The sequence below is a fragment of the Nicotiana tabacum genome, chromosome 16 (assembly GCF_000715075.1).
Source record: "Nicotiana tabacum cultivar K326 chromosome 16, ASM71507v2, whole genome shotgun sequence".
In the NCBI taxonomy this organism is placed as follows: domain Eukaryota; kingdom Viridiplantae; phylum Streptophyta; class Magnoliopsida; order Solanales; family Solanaceae; genus Nicotiana; species Nicotiana tabacum.
In genome coordinates this window covers 167,387,090-167,408,840 of record NC_134095.1, presented here as the reverse complement: position 1 = coordinate 167,408,840, position 21,751 = coordinate 167,387,090, and the positions used below count along the sequence as shown (strand labels likewise).

Sequence of the window (21,751 nt, the reverse complement as noted above, 5' to 3'; positions counted from 1 at the left end):
TCGGTTATCGGGTATCGGTTAGTCGGTTATCGGTCATTATCGGTTCGGTTATCGGTTTACCCGATAAGATAACTCAATCTAGAGTTAAGCAAAAAAGAGAAGACAATTCACTGGAGTTGAGCAAAAAGAGAAGAATTTATATATAGTATACCAAAGACTTACGCTATGAGTAACTAGTAAGGTCTATGAAGAATGAATATGAAGCAACTGAAGAGTGCAGTTGAAAAAGAATAGGAGAAAATGAACTAAAGTCCTAGCATTTGTATATACTTATGGGTAACGTCGTAATTTTATTAATTTTTATTGGGTTATCGGTTAACCCATTAACAAAATTGGCAAACCGAAGCCCGAACCGATAACCTAATAGTAAAAAAATTCTAAACCGTTACCGAACCGTTAACCCAATCTCAATACCAATAATCCAATAAATAATTAATGGTTTGGGTTATCGGTTTTACCCGACATATGTCCAACCCTAGTATCAAGTAATTATGTGCATCAAATTAAAGAAGATAGAAAGAGAGCGAAATTGATATAATACTAGCATTGATATCGAGTAAATCTTTCATGGTCATATAATTGCAAAAATATTAGGCCATCCTTAAGCTATAATCTTTTTAAAAAGTTATCTTAAAATTTTAATATTCAATATTAACAACAAACTCAGTATAATCTTGTAAATAGAGTCTTGGGTGAGTGGTGTGTACAGACCTTATTTTTATCTTTTAAAAATATGAGACTATTTTCGATAGATCATCAGCTCAGACATAACATAATCACAACAATGTTTAAAATCCGATACAATAGTGTAGGAACCATAGAAAAAAATAATAATAACAAGATAATAAGATAACATAAATAAAAGAAACAATGGTAGATATAAATCTAAGGATAATAGAATACGAAATAATACTAAAACTATTTAGTCAAACTAAAATAGGTAAAATAAAACAAAGAAAGAGGCATACCTCTCTATAACAGTCATCCTCAGAGGCGGACCTAGATTTTTCACGTGACTGGGGCACCATTATTTTGTTCAACCAATGCTTTCTAAAGACTTTTAGTGTTCAGGGCGCCAAATTATTTGTATAATCATTTTTAAGGTATATGCATTGTATATGAAATATTTTTGCCCAAGTTTATGGTGTCCGGTGACCCCTCGACACTCTATATAAGTCCACCTTTGGTCTTCCTTTATAATACAGTCAGATCTCTCTATAACAGCATTCCTATATAACAATACTTCACTATAAAAACCAAGTTCGGAACCAATTTTCATGTTATGTTATAATATATGTTCTCTATAACAACATTTCGCTATAACATCTAAAAATATTCGGAACAAACGTGGTTGTTATAGAGAGGTTTGACTGTAGTATTTCAATATAAAAGTAAATTTTCTATAAAATTAAACATGTATGTTATATTATATTATAATATTTGTTTTCTATAATGGTATTTTATTATAGCAATAAAAAAATATCGAAATAAATGATACTCCCTCCGGTCCACAATAAGTGATCAATTTATTTTTTTATTTTGGTCCAAAATAAGTGTCCATTTATATAATTAAGAAAAAATTTAATTTGTGTTTCTAAAATTACCCTTATATACGTATTCCCAAAAGGTCTTTTACTCATCATATTAAATTATGCTGCAACCTTTAATTAAAGGTAGTTTAGTCACACTACCTATTTTTATCTAGAATTTATTATTTTCTTAATGGGTGTGGCTAAAGTAAATTGGTGACTAATAGCCCGTTTGGCCAAACTGCAAAAATCAGCTTATTTTGAGAAATGCTTTTATTCAAAAGTGATTTTCTCAACAGTACTTTTGGTGAAAGTAGTTTGTGTTTGACTAATTAGTTTGAAAAACAATTCTGAGCAGCAATTAGTGTTTGACCAAACTTTAAAAAACTATTTCTAAGTATATTTTTCTAAAAAAGTGTTTTTCATTTCAAAAGCTTTAAAAACACTTTTTTCATTCCAAAAGTTTGGCCAAACACCTCAATTTTGGCAAAAAAAAAAAAACACTTTTGGCCAAAAAGAAGCTTGACCAAACGGGCTATTTTTTTTTTTGCCGTGGTTTTCGAGTGTCGCTTTGCGAACCCGACTAGCTGTACCCATCGGGTCCCGCTATTTCAAGGCGGGTCCACCACGGTTAGTTTCACGGGGCCTTGGAAACGCGACTGGTTTGTAATGACTCCAGTGGCCCTGCTGGGGCTCGAACTAGCGACCTGAAGGACTTTGTCCTCAAGTCTTTACCAGCCGAGCTACCCCTCAGGGTTACCAAACAGGCTATTATTATGGACCGGAGGGAGTATTGGTGTTAGAAATTTTTGTTTTTTTTTTAAAAAAAAAAAACGGTGCTAGAGGAATGGGACCCGTGCGAGGAAATGAGAAGAGAAGGAGAGGAGAGTTAAAGATGATGACGGTGGTCAGCTGAGATTGGTAAAAAAGTACAGCTAGCAATGAATAAGAGCCTCACCTACTTAGCACCTTCCTTTTCTCTTCTTCCCTTTTTTAGCTTTCTTCATTTTCATTTCTCCTACTAAGTTTTACACTCAATTCATAAACCCTTTCCTCATCTCTTAATTCTCTCTTCTCATCTTTTCCTTTCAGGTACACTTCATTCATTCACGCTACCTATAGCCTATAGTTTTACTGTTGTTTTTCCTTTTTCGTTTTGTAAAGTTGCCGCCATGTGACCATTATATTAGTAAAGTTGCCGCCATATGTGATCATTAGGTTAGTAAAGTTGCCGCCATATTACCAGTAGGTCACAGGTTCAAGCCGTGGAAATAGTCTCTTGTAGAAATTCAGGTTAAGGCTGCGTACTATACACCTATGTGGTCCTGCCCTTCTGATGCGCGCATGGGTGATTTTTTTTTTTTTTTTTTTTTTTGTTGTTCTATTTGAGGCCCCTGTTTAGAATTGCTGGTTCTGTTTATTCACTCCTCAGAAATGTTCTGGTTTTTTGTAAAATTGAGTATCCCTCTTATCCTTTCCTACAATTTTTCTGCTTCTGTTAAAACTCGTTTGCTTCACGAGAGACTGAGAAGTGTCGGAAGCGGAGCCAGAATTTGAAGTTTATGAGTTTAGGATTATAAATCTTATAAGTTATTGAATTCTAAATTAAATTTTCAACCAAAATATATGGTTTAAGGCTCTGTTTATCCATAATCTTTTCCTTTTTTTTTGAAAAAATAAGGATTCTACAATGTGTTTGTCCTTGAAATTTTACAAGTTTTTGGAATTTTTTTAAAAAAATGAGTTTTTCAAAATTTTCAGAATCTCACTCATAAAACTGATATTTTTTCGAGTGAAATGCATGTCCAAACATAATTTCAAATTTCAAATACCACTTAACTTCAAATACTATTTTTTTTCAAAATTATAATTTTTATGTCCAAACACCTACTAAACTAAAGTTACTGTGTTAGCTGAACTCGTACCTTCTATACTCCCTCCGCCCCTGAGAAGAGCTATTCTTTTTGTGGGATATTGCAGTATTATTTGCAGCGGCAAAATCAGGAATTTCGCTGAGTGTGTTTAACCACATAGGCCCGTAATTAGTTGAACACATTTTGCCCGAAAATTATACTATGTCATATAGATTATTATACATTACTTTTTATACATATATATATACTGTATAATTTTGTACCTTGAACATTTTTTTGCAAATTTTTGGCTTTGCCGCTATCTATATATACTATATAATTTTTCGACGAATGGTAATGAACCGTTATAGCTTCGCCCGGGGTTCTTTGTCCTTTTCTGTAGTTTGTTACTTATATTTGAGGCTCCTGTTTAGTTGCTGGTACTGTTTTTTAATTTTCCTCTTCTGCTTTCAGAGTTTTTCTTTTTTTAGGCATTTTTCTGCTTATCTTTAAATTGATCCAAGCTAAAACAACACTATTTTTTTTACTTGTTTTGCTTGAAATGGGCCAATAAACTTTATGTTTCAGGGACTTCTATGCATAAAGTTTCAATTTTCACACTGCTATTTGCATTATTTTGATGTGTTCTTAACATTTTTTCTTGATATATTTCAGGGGAATGTTCATTAGTGGAGTGAATTTTTAAGAAATTTTGATAATTACAACTTTTCTGCATTTTGGGGCTCTGTGACTTCCTGCATTTCTTGAGAGGTATGGTTTTGAATTTGCATTTGCATTTTTGAATTTTCTTCGATTTATTTAAGTATTATCAGTTCATCCTCTTTTTCAGTAGTGTGCTTGTTCATTCTCACACCAGCTTATATGTTTTATTTTCTTGTTTTTTTTTTTTTTTGCCAAATGTAAATTAATTTGGGAAGGTACAAGTAGTATCCTAGTCTGGGAATCTTAATATATGCTTTTCTTTTAAGTGACAAGAATCCAAAAAGAATTTTCAACCTTTTTCTGCTAAAATGGGCCACGCTCCCCTTTGTGCTGGCTAGCATCATTGTGACAACATTGCTCCAGATTGAAGCTATGTTGGGCTGATGGTGGCCCCTACCCTTCACCGCATGCTTACGCCAGTAAATACTCGGTCCATCTCATTTTATGCGAAGGTGTTTGACGGTGCAATGTTTAAGAAAAAAAACATATTTGGAACTTATGTCTTAATATATTGGTGAGTATAAATTCATGTCATTAAGGGTAAAGCACATCTTCTTGAGCCGAGGGTCTATCGGAAATAGCCTCTCTACCCTCTCGGGGTAGAGGTAAGTTCTCGTACATACTACCCTCCCCCGACCTCACTTGTGGGATTTTACTGGGTTGTTGTTGTAAGGGTAAAACACAATATGCTTGCGCCACTAAACTCGGTCCGTTTTATGTGAAGGTGTTTGATGGTGTAATGTTTAAGATTTTTTTTTTTTTTTTTTTTTGGAAATTGTGGTCTTGAATATGCCATAATATTTCAGTTCTTTAAAATCATGTCATTAAAGATAAAATGAGATGTTTAAGTTAAATTATTTCTAAATATGAAAAAAGATCATTCTTTGGAACATACTAAAAAGGGAGTGTCACATAAAATGCAGCAGCAGGAGTACCACTCATCTTCTTACTCTGTAATGTTTATATGTATTCCAACTTCACCTTCATTGCTATGAAGTGTAGGATAATTGAAAGATGACTCATCGTTTTGTTTTGATTTTTTTTTTACAGGTAACAGTTATAGTTTAGAGTAGCATGGGGTCAAGTTTAGTGGATGAGATAGATTGTGCCAGCTTCTTTGACCATATGGATGATTTGATTGAATTTTCCCCAGAAAATGAGTGTGGTGATCTTGACTCTACTGATTGCAAGAATTTTCCAAGCATTTGCAACGAACCCTTGCCCGATTCAGACCCACTTTTCTTCAGCAGCCACAGAAATTCACCTTCCGACTTCTCATCCGAGCTCTTAGTTCCTGTGAGTGCAGCAACTTCACTGTGATTTTCTTAAATTTGCTATCTTGATTTTGGCATATTTGAATATTAAGCGATATTAATCAAAATTAAAAAATTGCGCATTATAAATGTAAGCAACTGTCGTTGGACCTGTTGTATGTGAATGCCTTGACATGTAATTGGTTGCTATCATTTTTCTGAGCATTTGACTACCAGCTGGTGTTCAAGCCAAGCTTGCGCGCATAAGTTTTTTGTTAAAATGCTTTTTGTCTTAACTAATTATCTTGATTGTTCCATGCGTAATCATCTTAAATGCATGGTAATGGTAGGTTGGATTTAAAAATTTCTGTTCAAAATCTTGCTACAAGTGCAGTCAGTTCAATCATTTGGAGCTTTTAGAATCTGACGATTTTGTCCACACATCTACTGATAACGACTTGTTAATAAGTTTTAGTTCAAATTTCACTTTCAAATTCAAACCTTCTATTATGAGTGTATTTACCTTCTGATGGGTATTTGCAAAATGATACTTTGTCTTCCTATTTAATGCTCAAAAGAGTGTCCTTATAGTAGGTAAAGTCAGTCAATTTCTCTTCAATCCATTGTCACTTGCACATGGATGTTGTAAAGGTTGGTGGGTGTCTGAGGGACCATCATAATAAATGAGCAGGTGCCACTTGAACTAACATTCTGTTGAAAATCTTGTATGATTGAAAACTAGGTGTATCAATTAGGTGCTGTTTAGTGTCCTAATCTTGATTAGGCGTTAAAACGGATAATCAGACATGAATTCGTACGTTGTCCTTCAACTAATTACTCTTCTAGCTTCTAATTTGGTGATGCTTATGCAGTTTCGTAGCGTACTTGATAGAAACTCTAATGATATCATTTTCTTTTTTCTCCTCTGTATTTGTAGTATGAGGATATTGTTCAACTTGAATGGCTTTCAACATTTGTGGAGGATTCCTTCTCTTGTGGCGGATTGACAATGGGGAAAGAACATTTTCCTGTCAACAAGGAGCCATCTCATAACAAATTCCTGTCCTCAAGTCCTGTTTCTGTGCTTGAGAGCAGCAGCAGCAGCTCATCAAGCTCAGGGGCGGTGAAAACGACTCCTCCTCTTAGTCCATGCCACCGTGGTACACAACGTGCTCGGAGCAAGCGTCCTCGCCCTGCAACTTTTAATCCACGGCTAGTAAGTCAACTCATGTCTCCAACATCATCCTTTACCGAGATTCACCAGCAATTTGTTGCGCCTGAAGATACATTGGAATCTGATTTCGGGGAGTCTCCCATGAAGAAGAAAAAGAGAATCAAATTTTCCATTCCTCTAGCTCCAGTCGACACAAATCGGAATTACCAGCGGGCACCTCAAACAGTTAGGAAATGCGTGCATTGTGAGATAACAAAGACGCCTCAATGGAGGGCAGGTCCAATGGGACCAAAAACCCTCTGCAACGCGTGTGGCGTTCGCTACAAGAAAGGTAGACTCTTCCCTGAGTACCGCCCTGCTGCAGCCCCCACATTTGTTCCATCCTTGCACTCTAACTCTCACAAGAAGGTCTTGGAAATGAGAAGCAACGTCTTCCCCGAGGATACACATGACAAGCAGGCTGCGCCATGCTCAATCCGGCCCCTAAGCCCTGGCCCGCCTGAGAGCAATGCCACAGCTGGTACTTCAATCGCGCAATCAGATTTCAACCCTGAGTAACAAGAATGCAGAGAATAGTTTTTCCTAGTCTTTTCATCTCCTCTGCCTTGTCATTTCAGTTCTTAGTTTAATTTGCTTATTGTTTTTATCATTGCTTTGTTCATTGGTTCTTTGTACAAATATGTAAGGAAGGTAGGGGAATAGAGAAGAAATAGATGACCATATTTTAGGTGATAGCTAGGGACAAAAGGGTTAGAAATAGAAATGGAGTTTCAGGCTAGGCAGCTGTAGTGTTATTTAGGAGTCAGTGTTATCTTTTTGTTAGACTTATTGGCATTTCTTTTTCCCATCCTTACAATATGGGAATTCTTTTTGCAGTTATTATAATTAGTTTTGTGGCTTGTGAGGTATAGCAATTATTAGGAAATAATCGAGTATGAGTGCTACAGACGGTCTAACGAGAGGAATGAAAGTGATTGACACAAGAGCTCCTATAAGTGTTCCGGTCGGGGGAGCGACTCTAGAACGAATTTTTAACGTGCTCGGAGTGAGTATGTCTTCTAATCGCTTTTTCCTCACATCAATAATCTTAAAATACATATTAATTAATCATAATTAAAGGGGAAAAAAAAGTTTAAGTGCAAATATATGTCAAAAAGTTTATGCTTGAGCATTAAGGAGCGTTGCAATAAGTAGACTCGTGCATCAAGAAGTGCTACAAAATATAATTTAACTTTACACAAGGAGTTTGCATCACAAAGATGCAATTAAGGTTATAGCATAATAAAACACTAGCATGCTCTTGTTAGATGGGAGTTTCGACATCTTATAACCACATAAATATTATGGCATATTCAAGCATTAAAGAGCATTATAATAGGGAATTTGGCATGGCATGTTATGAGCATTGTCCTATGTAGAGCTGTCAATACGGGCTAGCCCAGCCCAACCCAGCCCAAGCCTCGTGGGCTTTTAAATTTAGTGGGTTAGGGCGGGCCGACCCTCCATCTATATGGGCTTTAAAATGGCCAGCCCAACCCAACCTTAAGAGGGCCGCGGGTTAGGGCGGGCAGGCCCTTCAATTTTTTTAGAAAAAAATATTTCTCCAAATCTTTAGATATTTTTTCGTGATATAATCTCTTAATCATATGAACGACTTCTGTTTATTTAGAGTGTACAAGAATCTTGATATTTGACAAGGAATCTTGTAATTGAAATGCAAATTCTCTATATTTCTAGCTCATCTTTTTTTAATGTTACATGAATATTTTTTAGTATTTTTCTTTCACTTTTCTTAGGTTCAGAAATTGCTTCAATAAGTTTATATATTAAGGTTTTTTAATTTAGGTTAAACATTATTTGTCGATTTCATCATTATAATCCATGAAATTTTTAATCATGATATTTGCTAGTATTGTCAATTTTTTTGGGGTATTAAAATTTGACATTTTTCTATACTGAAGAGCAATTTAATAATTATTAAAATATTAAAGTAACCAAACTGATCATTGGCCACTTAAAATAATATTTCTTTTGGAAAAAATATTATTGGCCACTTAAAACTTTCCTAGTTCGTTGTTAGTTAAGCAAAAGAAAACCTAATCTTGTCATACTACATGCATATCAAAAATATAAATTCTAGTTGATATGGAAGGGTAAATGAGCAATCTAAGGTCGGTTAATGTGATTATAGTTAATATTTTTTTTTAGTTTTTACTTTTTTAAAATATGTAAATTTGAATATAATTAATTTTTGGCCCACGGGCCGGCTCAGGCCCAGCCTCGATCAAGCCTCAAGGGCCAGCGAGCTGACTTGAGCCGGGCTTATAAGCCTCAGTTTTAAATGGGCTAAAAAAATCTCAACCTAACCTTACCCAAGTAGCGGGTTGGGTTGGGCTGGCCTCACAGGCCAAGCCCATTTTGACGGCTCTAGTCCTATGCACGTTTTAGAAGACCTAGTCTGATAGGGTTTACATAAATTAAAACAATGGGAGTATATAATATCCTTTACTATACGTACATAAAATCTTAAGTTTTCCCTTTGGTATACTTTGGGATCATTCATACTATTAATTTTTTTTTCGTTAATCAAATCGTCTTATTTTTTCTTAACCTTAAAGGAGATATAGCCTAATATGAATGAATTTTTCATGTCAAAATACTTCATGAAATTGATTCATATTTATGTATCTAATTTCGATTATGCTTTACAATTATTCTTCATTAGTTGATTATACTTGGGTTAGGATCCACACTGGAGCTATATTATCATCAAAAGTAAATACTATAATATACTTTGCTAACAATAAAGATATGAATGATTTCAAAGTGTAAGAAAATGATATACTTCAATATTTGATAATTAAACATAAACCCTTGTAATTAACTGCATTTAGATATACAACTTTGCATTTTAAAATTAAACACTATACTCTTATACTATATATAAGTTCAATACAAATATTTGATAATTAGAGTTTGTTAAGTGGGCGTTTGGACATAAGAATTGTAAAATTCCAAAAAAAAAGTGAAAATGGTATTTGAAAATTAGAGTTGTGTTTGGACATGAATATAATTTTGGGTTATTTTTGAAGTTTTGTGAGTAATCTGAGTGAAAATTTTGAAAAACAGATTTTTAGAGTTTTTCAAAATTTCGAATAATTCTAAAATGCATATTCAAGTGAATTGAAAATTTTATGAACAAACGCTGATTTCCAAAAAAAAGGAAAAAAATTCGAAAAAAGGAAAAAATTTCTTATGTCCAAACGGGCTCTAAATATTTGACGGAGAGTCGGAGACCGAAAATACTTATGTTTGACAAACTTAAAGGATTAAAACTGCTAACGAGCATATTTAAGGGACTATTTTAGGTCTACTCCAAAACATAAGGACCAATTTTGTCATTTTCTCTCAGTACCCATTGATAGCTTACACGGCAAAAATAAAACTCGCGAAAATCCAAAACTCAGCTTAGAACAGAAAGTGTTTGAAAAAATTCCTCTGCAATTTTGTGATCAAAGCCATGAGCGGAAACGAGTTCCGCTTTTTCTTATCTTGTGATATCAATCTTCCTGTTACTTTCCGTATTGAGAAATTGGAAGGCAAATTGTTATCACCTAAGCTTTCCGATTCAGGTTAATTCCCTCTTATTTTACCACAATTTATTTTCTATTTCCTCTTTATTCGGTTGTTAAAGCTAGTTTTTTTTATTTATTTAGTGATATTATGTGTTTATAGTTAAAAGCTTGGGTGTTTTGAGAGAAATTATAGTACTATACGAGCCAATTTTCTGTTAATTTGAGATGATCATGTTTAAATCTGGTGTCTGGAATTAGGAGCACGGGTTTGAACCCTGAGGCAGACAAAATCGTGGTAATTAAGTGAAGAAGCGTAGAGGGGCGGGCGGGCCTATTATCCAACAGTTTAGAACCAGTGTGCCAATGGCCCTTGAGATTTTCCTGTTATAAAAAAGAATCTGGTGTCTGAAATTCCAGTGTAGGCAAATAAGACTATGTGATTTCTTTCCATATGCTTAAGCGTTTTAGACTCTTTTAACTTTTTTGCCTACTAGGATTTTAGACTCTAGTTGCTCATTGTGTTATTTTTAGCTTCATGGATCGTTAAAGCTCGATTTTTTAGCTAATTTGTACTCCCTTCGTAGTTCCATCCATTCCATTTTATGTCAAGCGTTTGACTGGGCATAGATTTTAAGAAAGAAATAAAGGCTTTTGAAAAGTCTGAAACATGTCATGACATTGCTGTGAGAATTCTAAGATCAAATTGTTTCAAAAAAGAGAAAAGTATCATTCTTTTCCGGACAGTCTAAAAATGAAAGTGTGTCACATAACAGGGGACGGAGGGAGTAGTAGTAGGCTAGCCAATTTTGCATTAAGCTGAGAGGATCGTTGTTAAATCAAGTGAAGAGGCGATCATGGGCTGACAGTGTTGTGTTACTACAGTTGTTTGACCTCTGCATTTACAAATTTTCTTTCCTTTTAATATGTGTAGATAATGTTGATTCTACAACGGAGGAGAAAAAGCCAGAGCTATATGTGGAGAGTACATTGTATATAGATGGTGCTCCCTTTGGGCTTTCCATGAGAACAAGGTTTCATTTAGGACAATGTGTTTGACAGTTTCTAATTTAACTACAATGGAAATTGGAGTTGAAAGAGTAGTGTTTCCAAATTGTAAGTTTGTAAAGTAATTTCTTAATTATTAATTGAGAACCTTTCCGTGGGCAGGCTGGAATCAAGAGGTCCATCGTTTTGCTGGAATGAACTTATCACAATGAGTACAAAGTATAGAGACTTAACTGCAAATTCACAACTGGCATTTACAGTGAGTCGAGAGCATATTGATTATCTTCCTTTCAGCTATAAAAAAGATGATTTACTATTTGTTAGTAGTTCTTTAATCCAAACCTCAATGTTCTGTTGAGTTTATTTAGTAACCATCTTAATATGTGTCTCTTAACTTTGTTTCGTGTCCGTAGTGTTGTGCAGATTTGTTTGTTTGGGAAAGTGAGACCTTGAGTATATCCGCTTTTCCTACATGTACTTGTTATGCCCTATCTGTACGAAGAACTCGTGTTTCTTTCTTTTTTGCATTAAAGAGGAACACCAAATCTACTAAATTAAGATTGAAGAGAATTTCAAAATTCAGATTTCTTTGGGTCTAATCCTGCGGTCAACGACATTTGCCAACAGTTCTTTCTTGTTCGACTAAGTTAGTTAATATGGTTAATTTGGGTTTCTCCTTTCACTTAAAGGTTTGGGATGTTTCTTGTGGGAAAGGTGAGGGATTGATTGGTGGGGCGACCATTCATCTCTTCAACATGAAAAAGCAGCTAAAGACAGGAAAGCATAAGCTTAGGCTTTGGTCAGGCAAAGAGGCAGATGGATCCATTAATACAACTACACCTGGAAAGGTTTCTTTTGAACTTTAGCTTAGCTTCATGGTTTCCATATTGTTCGCAAGAGACTTGCTGTGGAAAATTTTCTACTTGCTCACCAAGGTTGACTTCCATTAGGTCCCCAAGGAAGAACGTGGGGAGTTGGAGCGTTTGGAAAAACTGGTCAATAAGTACGAGAGGGGGCAGATTCAGCGAGTTGATTGGCTGGACCGCCTTGCATTTAAAGCTATGGAGAAAATTAAGGAGTCTGAAAATAGTCAAAATGGAAGTTCTCATTTATATCTGGTTATTGATTTTTGCAGTTTTGAACACCGAGTTGTCTTCCAGGTATCTCTTTATCAGTATGTAGTGTTATATCCGTTTTATTTTAATTTTCTTGAAGCTCTTCTAGTTATTACATATGGTTTATGATTTGCCAGCTAATCTTTCTTCTTATTCATCAAGTATTTGTTGGATTTCTAACTTTCCTCCTTTTATTTCACTGTTCCCATAGAAGATTACTTCTTTTTTTTCATAAGTATTGTTCCTGTTGAAGATTTTGTACAGCTTATTTCTGTCATGATCAATATCTAAAGGGCTGCACACGGTAACTGTGCGCCAAGTGTGCTACCGGCCTTTTTCCCCAACTCAAAAACTTATCTTGGGCACACGGTAGGGGCGCTATAGTATGACCTACCTGGGTTCCTCTCCTAACTTTTAACCTTAAATCAATCCCTTCAAGCCATGTTTCATGCCCAAATCATTCTTACTCATTCGTATCACTTTCCAAATATCAAAATCAAGCATTCCACTCTTTTCTACACGTATGTCATATAATTTTGATAAACATAGAATAGGAAGCACCTCGGAAAAAATTGAAATTCTGTGGGGCGTGACAACTTCTCGCGTTGCTTGTTTTTGCAGAGAATAAAAGATGAGAATAGTTCACTGCTATAGATGAAAAGTAAGCACAACACAACTAAGGGAGCATGGTAGGAAAATTTGTAATGTTGTCCTTCAATTACACCCAATAAATATAACAAAATCATAAGGGATTTTTTTTAAACTGTGGTGTCTGGGCCAGCTTGCACACACCTCGACTAACTCCATGAGGTACCTGCTACTTCCCACTAAAATAAAGATGAGATAAAGAAAATCAGCAGGGTCCCAATGTGAGAACATTTTTGCCAGAGTTTGTTTTCTAGGTTTAGTTACCTTGTTGTCACCAGACTTTTTTGCCAACTGATTTCTGGTACTAAAAGAGTTCATGGTAGCATTTTCTTTAGCCTAATATCTGGTGCCAAATGTGCTCGTGACTATCAACGCGTAGTGTTATAGCATGGTATTTTTCCGATGAAGTGCAATATGTTGATTTTGTTGCCTTATTGTGTAGGAATCAGGAGCAAACTTCTTATTACCGTCGCCTATTGCTTCAACGAATGAACTGGTTACCGTCTACGATCCAGAGGTGGGAAAAATAAATCCCTCTGAGCACAAACAACTAAAGCTTGCTAGGAGCTTAAATCGTGGCATCATTGACCGAGATCTTAAACCAAGTTCTACAGAAAGAAAGTAAGACAAACCAATTTTTTTTAACCTTTTTCAATCAATCAATTAATCAATCAACTATGCCTCATGGCAAATTAGTTGGAGCCGGCTATATGAATCCTTTGTACTCATTCCACTGAATCCACACCTATAACCTTTTTTTTTAAACTTTGTGTTCTCTTTTCTAATCCGTCAATTTCTTTTCTGTCTCCACCATTGTTGGAGACCACTTGTCTCAATTAGGTCTGGGTGTGGATGTTCAATAATGCATTGTGTAGTTTAGTCAGATTTTTAGCAATCAAAGAACCTTGATCTTTTTATCCTAATCACTAAACCTTAGAAACAGGGTTATCCTTCCATTCTCTTTTCCATTTCTCTCTAATTTCTTCTTCTATGCTTATTTCTGTAGCTTGTTCAGATTCAGTAACTTATCTTGATGCCTTCTGTTTGTACAATTTTTATAATATGCTATTTGCTGATGCCGTGATCCTTAATGTTTCTCTACATTCAATTTCTTTCTCTTTTCTTTTTGTGTTTCTTGTTTTTCTTTTTTATTTAAAATTTGTATGAATGTAACTAGTTGTGTATTGCATGACTATTAGGTCAATACAAAGAATTTTGAAGTACCCTCCAACGATAAATTTGAGTGGAGACGAGAGGCAGCTGCTTTGGAAATTCCGTTTTTCCTTGATGTCTGAGAAACGGGCTCTGACTAAGTTTCTTCGATGTGTTGAATGGAGCGATGTCCAGGTATAAAACAGGGCCTCTCTTTCATTTAAATCACCTTTCTCTCCTTTCTAAAACCCAATAACTGAAGCTGAAGAACAGAATAGTCCTTGATTATCCCACTCCAATAAAAACAAAAAAGGGAAGGAGAAAAGAGAATTCAAGTAGTGACAATTTTATTCTTCCTCTTCTTGTTTTTGGATCTATATATGTTCCATTGTCGAAAATGCTTGGCATTAGGAAGCAGCGGGCTAGCAAATGACACTATATATCAATCAACTCTCCCTCAATCTGGTTCGGATTGGCTATATGTATTCTCTATACTCATTTCACTCTATTCCAGATATCTTTACTATTTGGAGGATTCATCTTAATTAGACTATTCCTATGCTGGCTGTTAATCTTCTGTAACCCTCACTTATTCGGGTTTAGGACCGGTTGTGCTTTCACATACATTGAGTTTACTATCAGTAAAAATAAAAAAATGAAATAGAGAAGAGACATATAGGGATAGATGTCGGCTCGTTGAACACCAACTGCAAACTGTCTGCATTATTTCAGTACTTCTCCAGAAGGAATCTCTCTAAAGACAGCTTCTGATAAAATCCTTAGACCTCAAAAAAGATTATACTGTTTGAGAAAATACTCGACATAACCCCTAGTTGTTTCAGTTAAGCCCGAGATATACAGTCTCAAGGAGGAGATGCCATCATCTGATCAAGATATGCACTTCTTATTTGATCTCTTCTGATTAAGGCTTCCACTTATCATTTATTTGTTTGATAATCCTTATGTTTATCTGAGTTACTCAAATTTTTCTCTGTTTGGAAAAGATAATTACATCAATTTTGTGGAAGTTTTCTGAGTAGTATTTTAGACCTTGGATATTTGCTTTGTGTACAAATACTGCTTTGATGAACCAAGTTAAATCAAGTTCAAGGACAAAATTTGAATTTTTATGCAGGAAGCAAAGCAAGCCTTAGAACTGATGCACAAGTGGGAATCAATTGACTTATGTGATGCATTGGAGCTTTTATCTCCCGTCTTTGAGAGTGAAGAGGTAAGAGTTGGACATTGATACTTGCAAGTGAAAATTTACAGGAAATCTGCTTTTATCATGTGTGCTCAGAAGTAGTTACTTACAAGAGTATCATCCAAGAAATATAGTTCCAGAAATTCTACAGGTTTGAGACAGGGAGTTTCTTTGGAGATATCTTGACCTTAAATATGCTGCCTTCCAAGTCAAGGTTCTTGAAATCTCTACCAGGTGGCTACGAGCATGCAATTGTAACAAAAGGAAAGAAAAGAAACTGTTTAGAGAGAACAAACTTGCGTAGGCTGTTGGTCCTTGATGAAGTTGCTGAGCGTTGGTAGTAAACTTAGATACTACTTGCTTCTCCACTGGTCTTAATAGTTTCTGGAAATGGAAATCTTTTTCATAAAAGGCCTCTATCGTGGTTATTTATGTTTTTTTTCTTCATTTAAACGATAATTGATGTTGTATGTCTCAAGCCATTTCAGGTATATCTTTTTTTTTTCTTTTTGCTGTTTTTCTATCATCACCAGCTATTTTACTTCTTAAACTTCACATCTTATCCTGATTTGAAGGAGTTCTAATTTGAAATACTATGACAGGTCCGTGCCTATGCCGTTAGCGTTCTTGAAAGAGCTGATGATGAAGAGCTTCAGTGCTACCTCCTTCAGTTGGTTCAAGCTCTTCGTTTTGAGCGCTCGGACAAATCTCGCCTTTCTCATTTCCTTGTGCAACGGTGTATGCTTACTGTAATATACATCAAAGTTTTCTAGGTGCAACGTGAAGATCCATGGCCCACTTATAGGATAAGCAGGTAACCATTTCGTTTTTTGTATTTTTTTGCAGCATTAAGGAATGTTGAGTTGGCAAGCTTTCTCCGGTGGTTTGTAGCAGTGGAACTTCATGATCCTGCATATGCAAAACGCTTTTATTGTACCTATGAGATTCTGGAAGAAAGCATGTTGAAGGTCGGAGCCAGTTATTATTTCATTAGTCATTAGATAGGCTACTTATATTATCTTGTTATCATATTTGTCTGAATATAGATAGGTATATTAAAAAGAACTCTGAATGGAGTGAGATGCTAGTTTTAAAACTTCCTTGGTTTTGACATTTCAACGATATATATATATATATATATGTATATGTAAATGTGTATATGTTATATACTACAACAACAACAACAATACACCAGTAAAACCCCACTAGTGGGGTCTAGAGAGGGTAGAGTGTACGCAGACCTTACCACTATCCCGGAAGGTTAGAAAGGCTGCTTCTGCGAGACCCTTAGCTCGACAGAAGAGACAATAATATCAGAAAAGAAGCAAAAGAATAGGTCCGTAACAACAAAAGAAACCAGAAAAATTATAACAGTGTTGTAAGAGACAGCAAATATGTGGATGGGCAATAACACAATACTATGCAAAACAAAAAAAATAGTGTGAACACAACATAGACCGCTAACAGACCTAGACAAAACTCTATCGGACTATCCGGTACAAAGAGGGAAAAACGTTCGACTACCCCCTAGCCTACAACCCTAATGCTCGACCACCACATGTCCCTATCAAGAGCCATGTCCTCGGAAATCTGAAGCCGCGCCATGTCCTGCCTGATCACCTCGCCCCAATACTTCTTAGGCCGCCCTCTACCTCTTCTCGCACCTGCCAAAGCCAACTGCTCGCACCTCCTAACTGGGGCATCTAGGCTTCTCCTCCGCACGTGCCCGAACCATATAAGCCTCGCTTCCCGCATATTATTGTCCATGGGATCAACGCCCACCCTCTCCTGAATATCTAGAAACCATATATACGCAATACACGGATACATATTGTGAGAATGATCTAGAAAGCATTAAGAGATCTTTTTTCACTGGTATTTTTTTCATATGGATAAAATAACATGATGTATGAATAGTTGGTCAACCTTATCCAAAAAAAAATGAATAGTTGGTCAAACTGGTGGAAGACAATGTATGACTCAAGCAGAGTCACATGCATATCTTGTAAATAATTTTGGATACCAACTTGGTTTTTATTAATTTTTGACACATAAAAAAACTTTGGAGGGAAATTTAGCTTTAGGATAAATTTGAAGGTCAGTACAGATATAAACTTGGCGTTTATTAATTTTTGACTAATATAAAAAACTTTGGAGGGAAATTTAGCTTTAGGATAAATTTGAAGGTCAGTTCTTGTGATCCTTTTCCAGTTTCGGAATTAGGGGGAAAAGCTTGGTCTCCAGGGGAAATTGGCGTTATAATTGAAAACTTGAACTGTTGTCTCCTTGAAGGGAAATGGGGAAATCGAGATTAAATTTAAAACTTGAATTGTTGGCTAAGGTCCCAATGAATAAGTTGCCATGGGTAGAGCAGATATGATAACATTTGGGGAAAACAGCAGTGTGCTCTGTGGTCTCTTTCACTCTCTATTCTTTGTTGCTTGTGTTGGCTACTGACTGCATATATGTCATAATAGTTGGGGGCTGGTGCAAGTGGAGATGAAGATGGCTTTAAGTTGTGGCAGAGCTTAGTGCGCCAGACTGAATTGACTGCTCAGTTATGCTCTATAATGAGAGATGTAAGAAATGTCCGTGGTGGCACACAAAAGAAGATTGAAAAGCTTAGACATCTTCTGTCTGGCCTCCTCAGCGAGCTCACTTATTTTGACGAGGTAATTACATTTTTCAACTGGTTCGCCTGTCATTAAATCTGTAAACGTCTATAATACATGTATATTGCATTTAAATTTCTGAAACCATAATATGCTGATCATTGATGCTTTGCAGCCGATTCGGTCTCCTCTTGCCCCTGATCTATTGATCACAGGGATCATCCCGTCAGAGTCTTCAATATTTAAAAGTGCATTACATCCATTACGGTTGGCATTTCGAACAGCAAATGGTGGATGTTGCAAGATCATATTTAAAAAAGGAGATGATCTTCGACAAGATCAGCTGGTATATGCTTGATGTTGTACATTGCTTTTGCTGTAACCATTTAGAAACATTGGGTTTGTTTGTGATGTGCTTTGGTCTGTCTCCTCGAGGGGACAAGTTCTCTTTTCTCCCAACTTTCACATGAGAAAGGAAATGAGATTTACAGATAGAGGCATAACTTGCCTTCAGTTTTTGGCATCAGAATTAGTTTCAAATTCATGAGGAGCCAACTAAATATTGTAAGATTTTTTTTAAAAAAAAGGAAGTTTCTGAGAGAAAAAGAAAACTGATGGGTGGGCAACTGTCTCCTGCCTCTAGTGATCCTGTTTGAAGACACAACACACTGACTTCTAAGTCTTGCAGGTTGTCCAAATGGTATCACTTATGGATCGATTGCTCAAATTGGAGAACCTTGATTTGCATTTGACTCCATACAGAGTATTGGCAACTGGACATGATGAGGGCATGCTGGAATTTATCCCCTCTAAGCCGTTGGCACAGGTATGTAACCTATAATGACAGTAAAAGCACTAAGAGGCAACTCTCAAACTTCTGCATTTAAGATGAATTACTTCTGTTAGAGTCTCGAGTCCTTTGTACATTTAAAGCTTCAAGAGCATGGTCGTGCTTAATGTCAATGGCATCATAGTCTACGTTACGTCACTCGTCTTGTGCTTTTTTTTATGACTCTTTAATGGAATTATAGATGAGCTAGTGTATTTTCAATTTGAATTTTATTCTTAAAAAGTTTCTGCATACAAACATTATATTAAACTGCACTAAATTTACTCTTAGTTTATTTTATCAGATTATTTCAGAACATCGAAGCATTGTAAGCTACTTGCAGAAGTTTCATCCTGATGAAAATGGACCATTTGGTATTACATCTACATGTCTTGAGACATTTATAAAAAGCTGTGCTGGTTACTCCGTCATCACGTACATATTGGGCATCGGGGACAGGTGACTATTAACTTGGAATTCTTGCTTCCCTCTTTCCTTTTCGTTTCACTATTGATGTGTCATTGTAAGTTCTAGATAATGTGGTGCAGGATTTGTGGTAATCTTAAAATCCGTGGTCTTGAATGATAAGTTTAGACAGATAAAATAATTTGACAGCTAATTTGGCGCTAAGTCAATTACTTCTAACTTAATCTCGGTCAAGTTTAGAGAATATCACTACCGTGTAATTGTAGACATGTGTTTCTTTGAGGGCAAGTCACAGTTTCTTATGAAGCTTCTAATGATAAAAACTGAAATTAGCAATTAAGTTTGATCTCATTGGTTCCCTAATATCCATTACCATGCTTATTTGAAGTGATATGTTTCTTTTTAACTGGATCTATAATAATCATGTTTCTGATATGCAGGCATCTTGACAATCTTCTGCTAAGAGATGATGGGCGCCTTTTCCATGTTGATTTTGGTTTCATTTTAGGTCGAGATCCTAAGCCCTTTCCACCGCCCATGAAGCTTTGCAAAGAAATGGTTGAAGCTATGGGTGGAGCAGAAAGGTACCTAATTTTGCTTTGAAGTGACCTGTCTCAAGATCCAAACTGAGTTTTGTCAAGTTCATCCTGATTTGGAAGTTTCCATTTATAAATCCTCTGCAGGCATTGGAAAGTGTTGATGAAACTTGAAAAGCAATATTAAATTGTCCTCTTCTTTTCTTGCAGCCAGTACTACACCAGGTTCAAATCCTATTGTTGTGAAGCATACAACATTCTCCGAAAATCAAGCAACCTCATATTAAATTTGTTTCATTTGATGGCCGGTTCCAATATTCCTGACATAGCTTCTGATCCTGAGAAGGGCATTCTTAAGGTTGCTGTGTCTATTTGCTTATGTGTTCTACAGGCTCTCATGTTCATTTAGATCACTCCTCTTATTTCCCTCTTCTGACTTAACTCTTTATGTTTATTAGCTTCAAGAGAAGTTTCGGTTAGACTTGGACGACGAGGAATGCATTCACTTCTTTCAGGATCTTATTAATGAAAGTGTCAGTGCATTATTTCCACAAATGGTTGAGACAATTCACCGTTGGGCCCAGTACTGGCGTTGAGTTATGGGTGAAAGTTCATTTCGTTCAAAGAGCATCCTCTAAATTAAGGTAAAGACAGCGAAATTTTCCCCTAAATCAGACCTAGTTTCCTAAAGCTATCCATATTTGGTACGCCACAATACTTGTTGTAGTGTGTCGTTGGCTGGGTCCTGGTTCAGCTAGTGAGCTTCTCTGGGTTTTTTAAGTTTGTGCTTGCCAGGCCTTTATTGGTTGTGGAATACATAGTCACATGTTAATAATTCATCATTGGCTCCTTTCGCTACCCTTAACATGAGGGTATTACAGACCTCATTTGGAAACTTGAAGTGACTTGCAATCTTTTGGTATTCTCATTAAGTAGAATAATTGGTGCTCAGACAATATCATGTATTACTTGGTTTCTTGTGCAAATACCAACGGTATCACTTGTTTCAGGTTGGCTGATAAGTTCGCTGCTGCAGAACGGAAATGATGCATATGAGAACATGTACTCGTGTTGTATTTGTACAGTTGAACTAACCTTACATTGCTATAACTATACATAATGTTCATGTTAACTTATTTTAGCTTTCTGTTTGTATTTTAGCAAAAGCAGATATAATCATATAAAGCAGGTTAAATGAAATTCAAGCTTTCATGTGGAAATACTGGCTATACTTTTCATTCTCTTTCAAATCCTTTTAGTGAAATTCAGTGTTTCATGTAGAATAATTGATTAACCAGGAGGTCACATGTTCAAGCCTTGGTGTAACTTAAGTTGTTGTCGTGTGACCAAGAGGTCACGGGTTCAAGGCTTCAAGCCATGGAAACAGTCTCTTGCAGAAATGCAGGGTATGACTGCGTACGATAGACCCTTGTGGTCCGGCCCTTTCCAGGACTTCGTGCATAGTGAGAGCTTAGTGGTTTGGGCTGGCTTTTTTTAGAGTTTCAATGTAGAATAATTGGCTGTCTTTTTCATTCTCTCAGATCAATGTTCAAATGAACTTATGCATTCCTTGTGGTTGGACCATAATATTTGGCATAGTAGGGGCCATCTTTTTAAAAAAAAAATTAAAATAAATAAATATATATGGGTGTGTAATTATTTAGATGTTGTCTCACTGGATAATTACGACTCTTTTGTAACTCGAACACCGGATAATCAAGATAGTTTGTTTTTTCTTCTTTTTTTTTTTGGTTAAAAGGGATATTATATTATATATGGCTAGATAGCAAAAGATAATACAGCAAAGTCATTGCTAGGGTATTGTAGTATCCCCATAGTAGTAATGTTATGCACGATTGTGTCTATATTACAACTCACAAAAGTTCTAACCAATTCTGCCCAAAATATATCATTGACAAACATCGGAGGAACTGATAATATCCTAGACTTGTTCAAAAAGACTTTGTTTGCTGCCTCCTTGGCCAATGCATCAGCTACTCTGTTCTGCTCCCGATAGGTGTGCTTCACTACCAACTGTCCATCCTGTGAATTAGTGATCTGCATTCACAAATTAAGGGATCATAAATAACGCTTCCTTTCGTTAGCACATTGATAAT

At 35.9% G+C, this 21,751-nt stretch overlaps 2 protein-coding genes across 6 annotated transcripts; both read left to right on the top strand.

Moving 5' to 3' along the window:
- The first annotated feature begins 2,434 nt into the window (after window positions 1-2,434).
- LOC107795369 (GATA transcription factor 8) lies at window positions 2,435-7,407 on the top strand. 3 transcript variants are annotated; one of them, XM_016617992.2, is made up of 4 exons: window positions 2,435-2,621; window positions 4,058-4,153; window positions 5,156-5,401; window positions 6,296-7,407. In XM_016617992.2, exons 3-4 carry the CDS (start codon window positions 5,180-5,182, stop codon window positions 7,088-7,090), a joined length of 1,017 nt encoding a protein of 338 aa, XP_016473478.1. In that variant the 5' UTR covers window positions 2,435-2,621; window positions 4,058-4,153; window positions 5,156-5,179; the 3' UTR covers window positions 7,091-7,407. The 3 variants fall into 3 exon arrangements, with proteins under 3 accessions (XP_016473478.1, XP_075089704.1, XP_016473479.1); XM_075233603.1 differs by having other exon boundaries at window positions 2,611-2,877; XM_016617993.2 differs by lacking the exon at window positions 2,435-2,621 and adding an exon at window positions 2,691-2,822.
- Window positions 7,408-9,947: 2,540 nt separating this feature from the next.
- Window positions 9,948-20,854, top strand: LOC107795370 (phosphatidylinositol 3-kinase, root isoform). 3 transcript variants are annotated; one of them, XM_016617994.2, is made up of 18 exons: window positions 9,948-10,164; window positions 11,039-11,138; window positions 11,275-11,371; window positions 11,802-11,960; window positions 12,063-12,272; window positions 13,318-13,496; window positions 14,075-14,222; window positions 15,163-15,258; window positions 15,834-15,969; window positions 16,078-16,199; window positions 17,709-17,903; window positions 18,019-18,189; window positions 18,532-18,669; window positions 18,977-19,131; window positions 19,539-19,682; window positions 19,845-19,992; window positions 20,093-20,278; window positions 20,645-20,854. In XM_016617994.2, the coding sequence occupies exons 1-17, from the start codon at window positions 10,053-10,055 to the stop codon at window positions 20,228-20,230; spliced, it is 2,448 nt and encodes an 815-aa protein (XP_016473480.1). In that variant the 5' UTR covers window positions 9,948-10,052; the 3' UTR covers window positions 20,231-20,278; window positions 20,645-20,854.
- The last annotated feature ends 897 nt before the right edge of the window (window positions 20,855-21,751 follow it).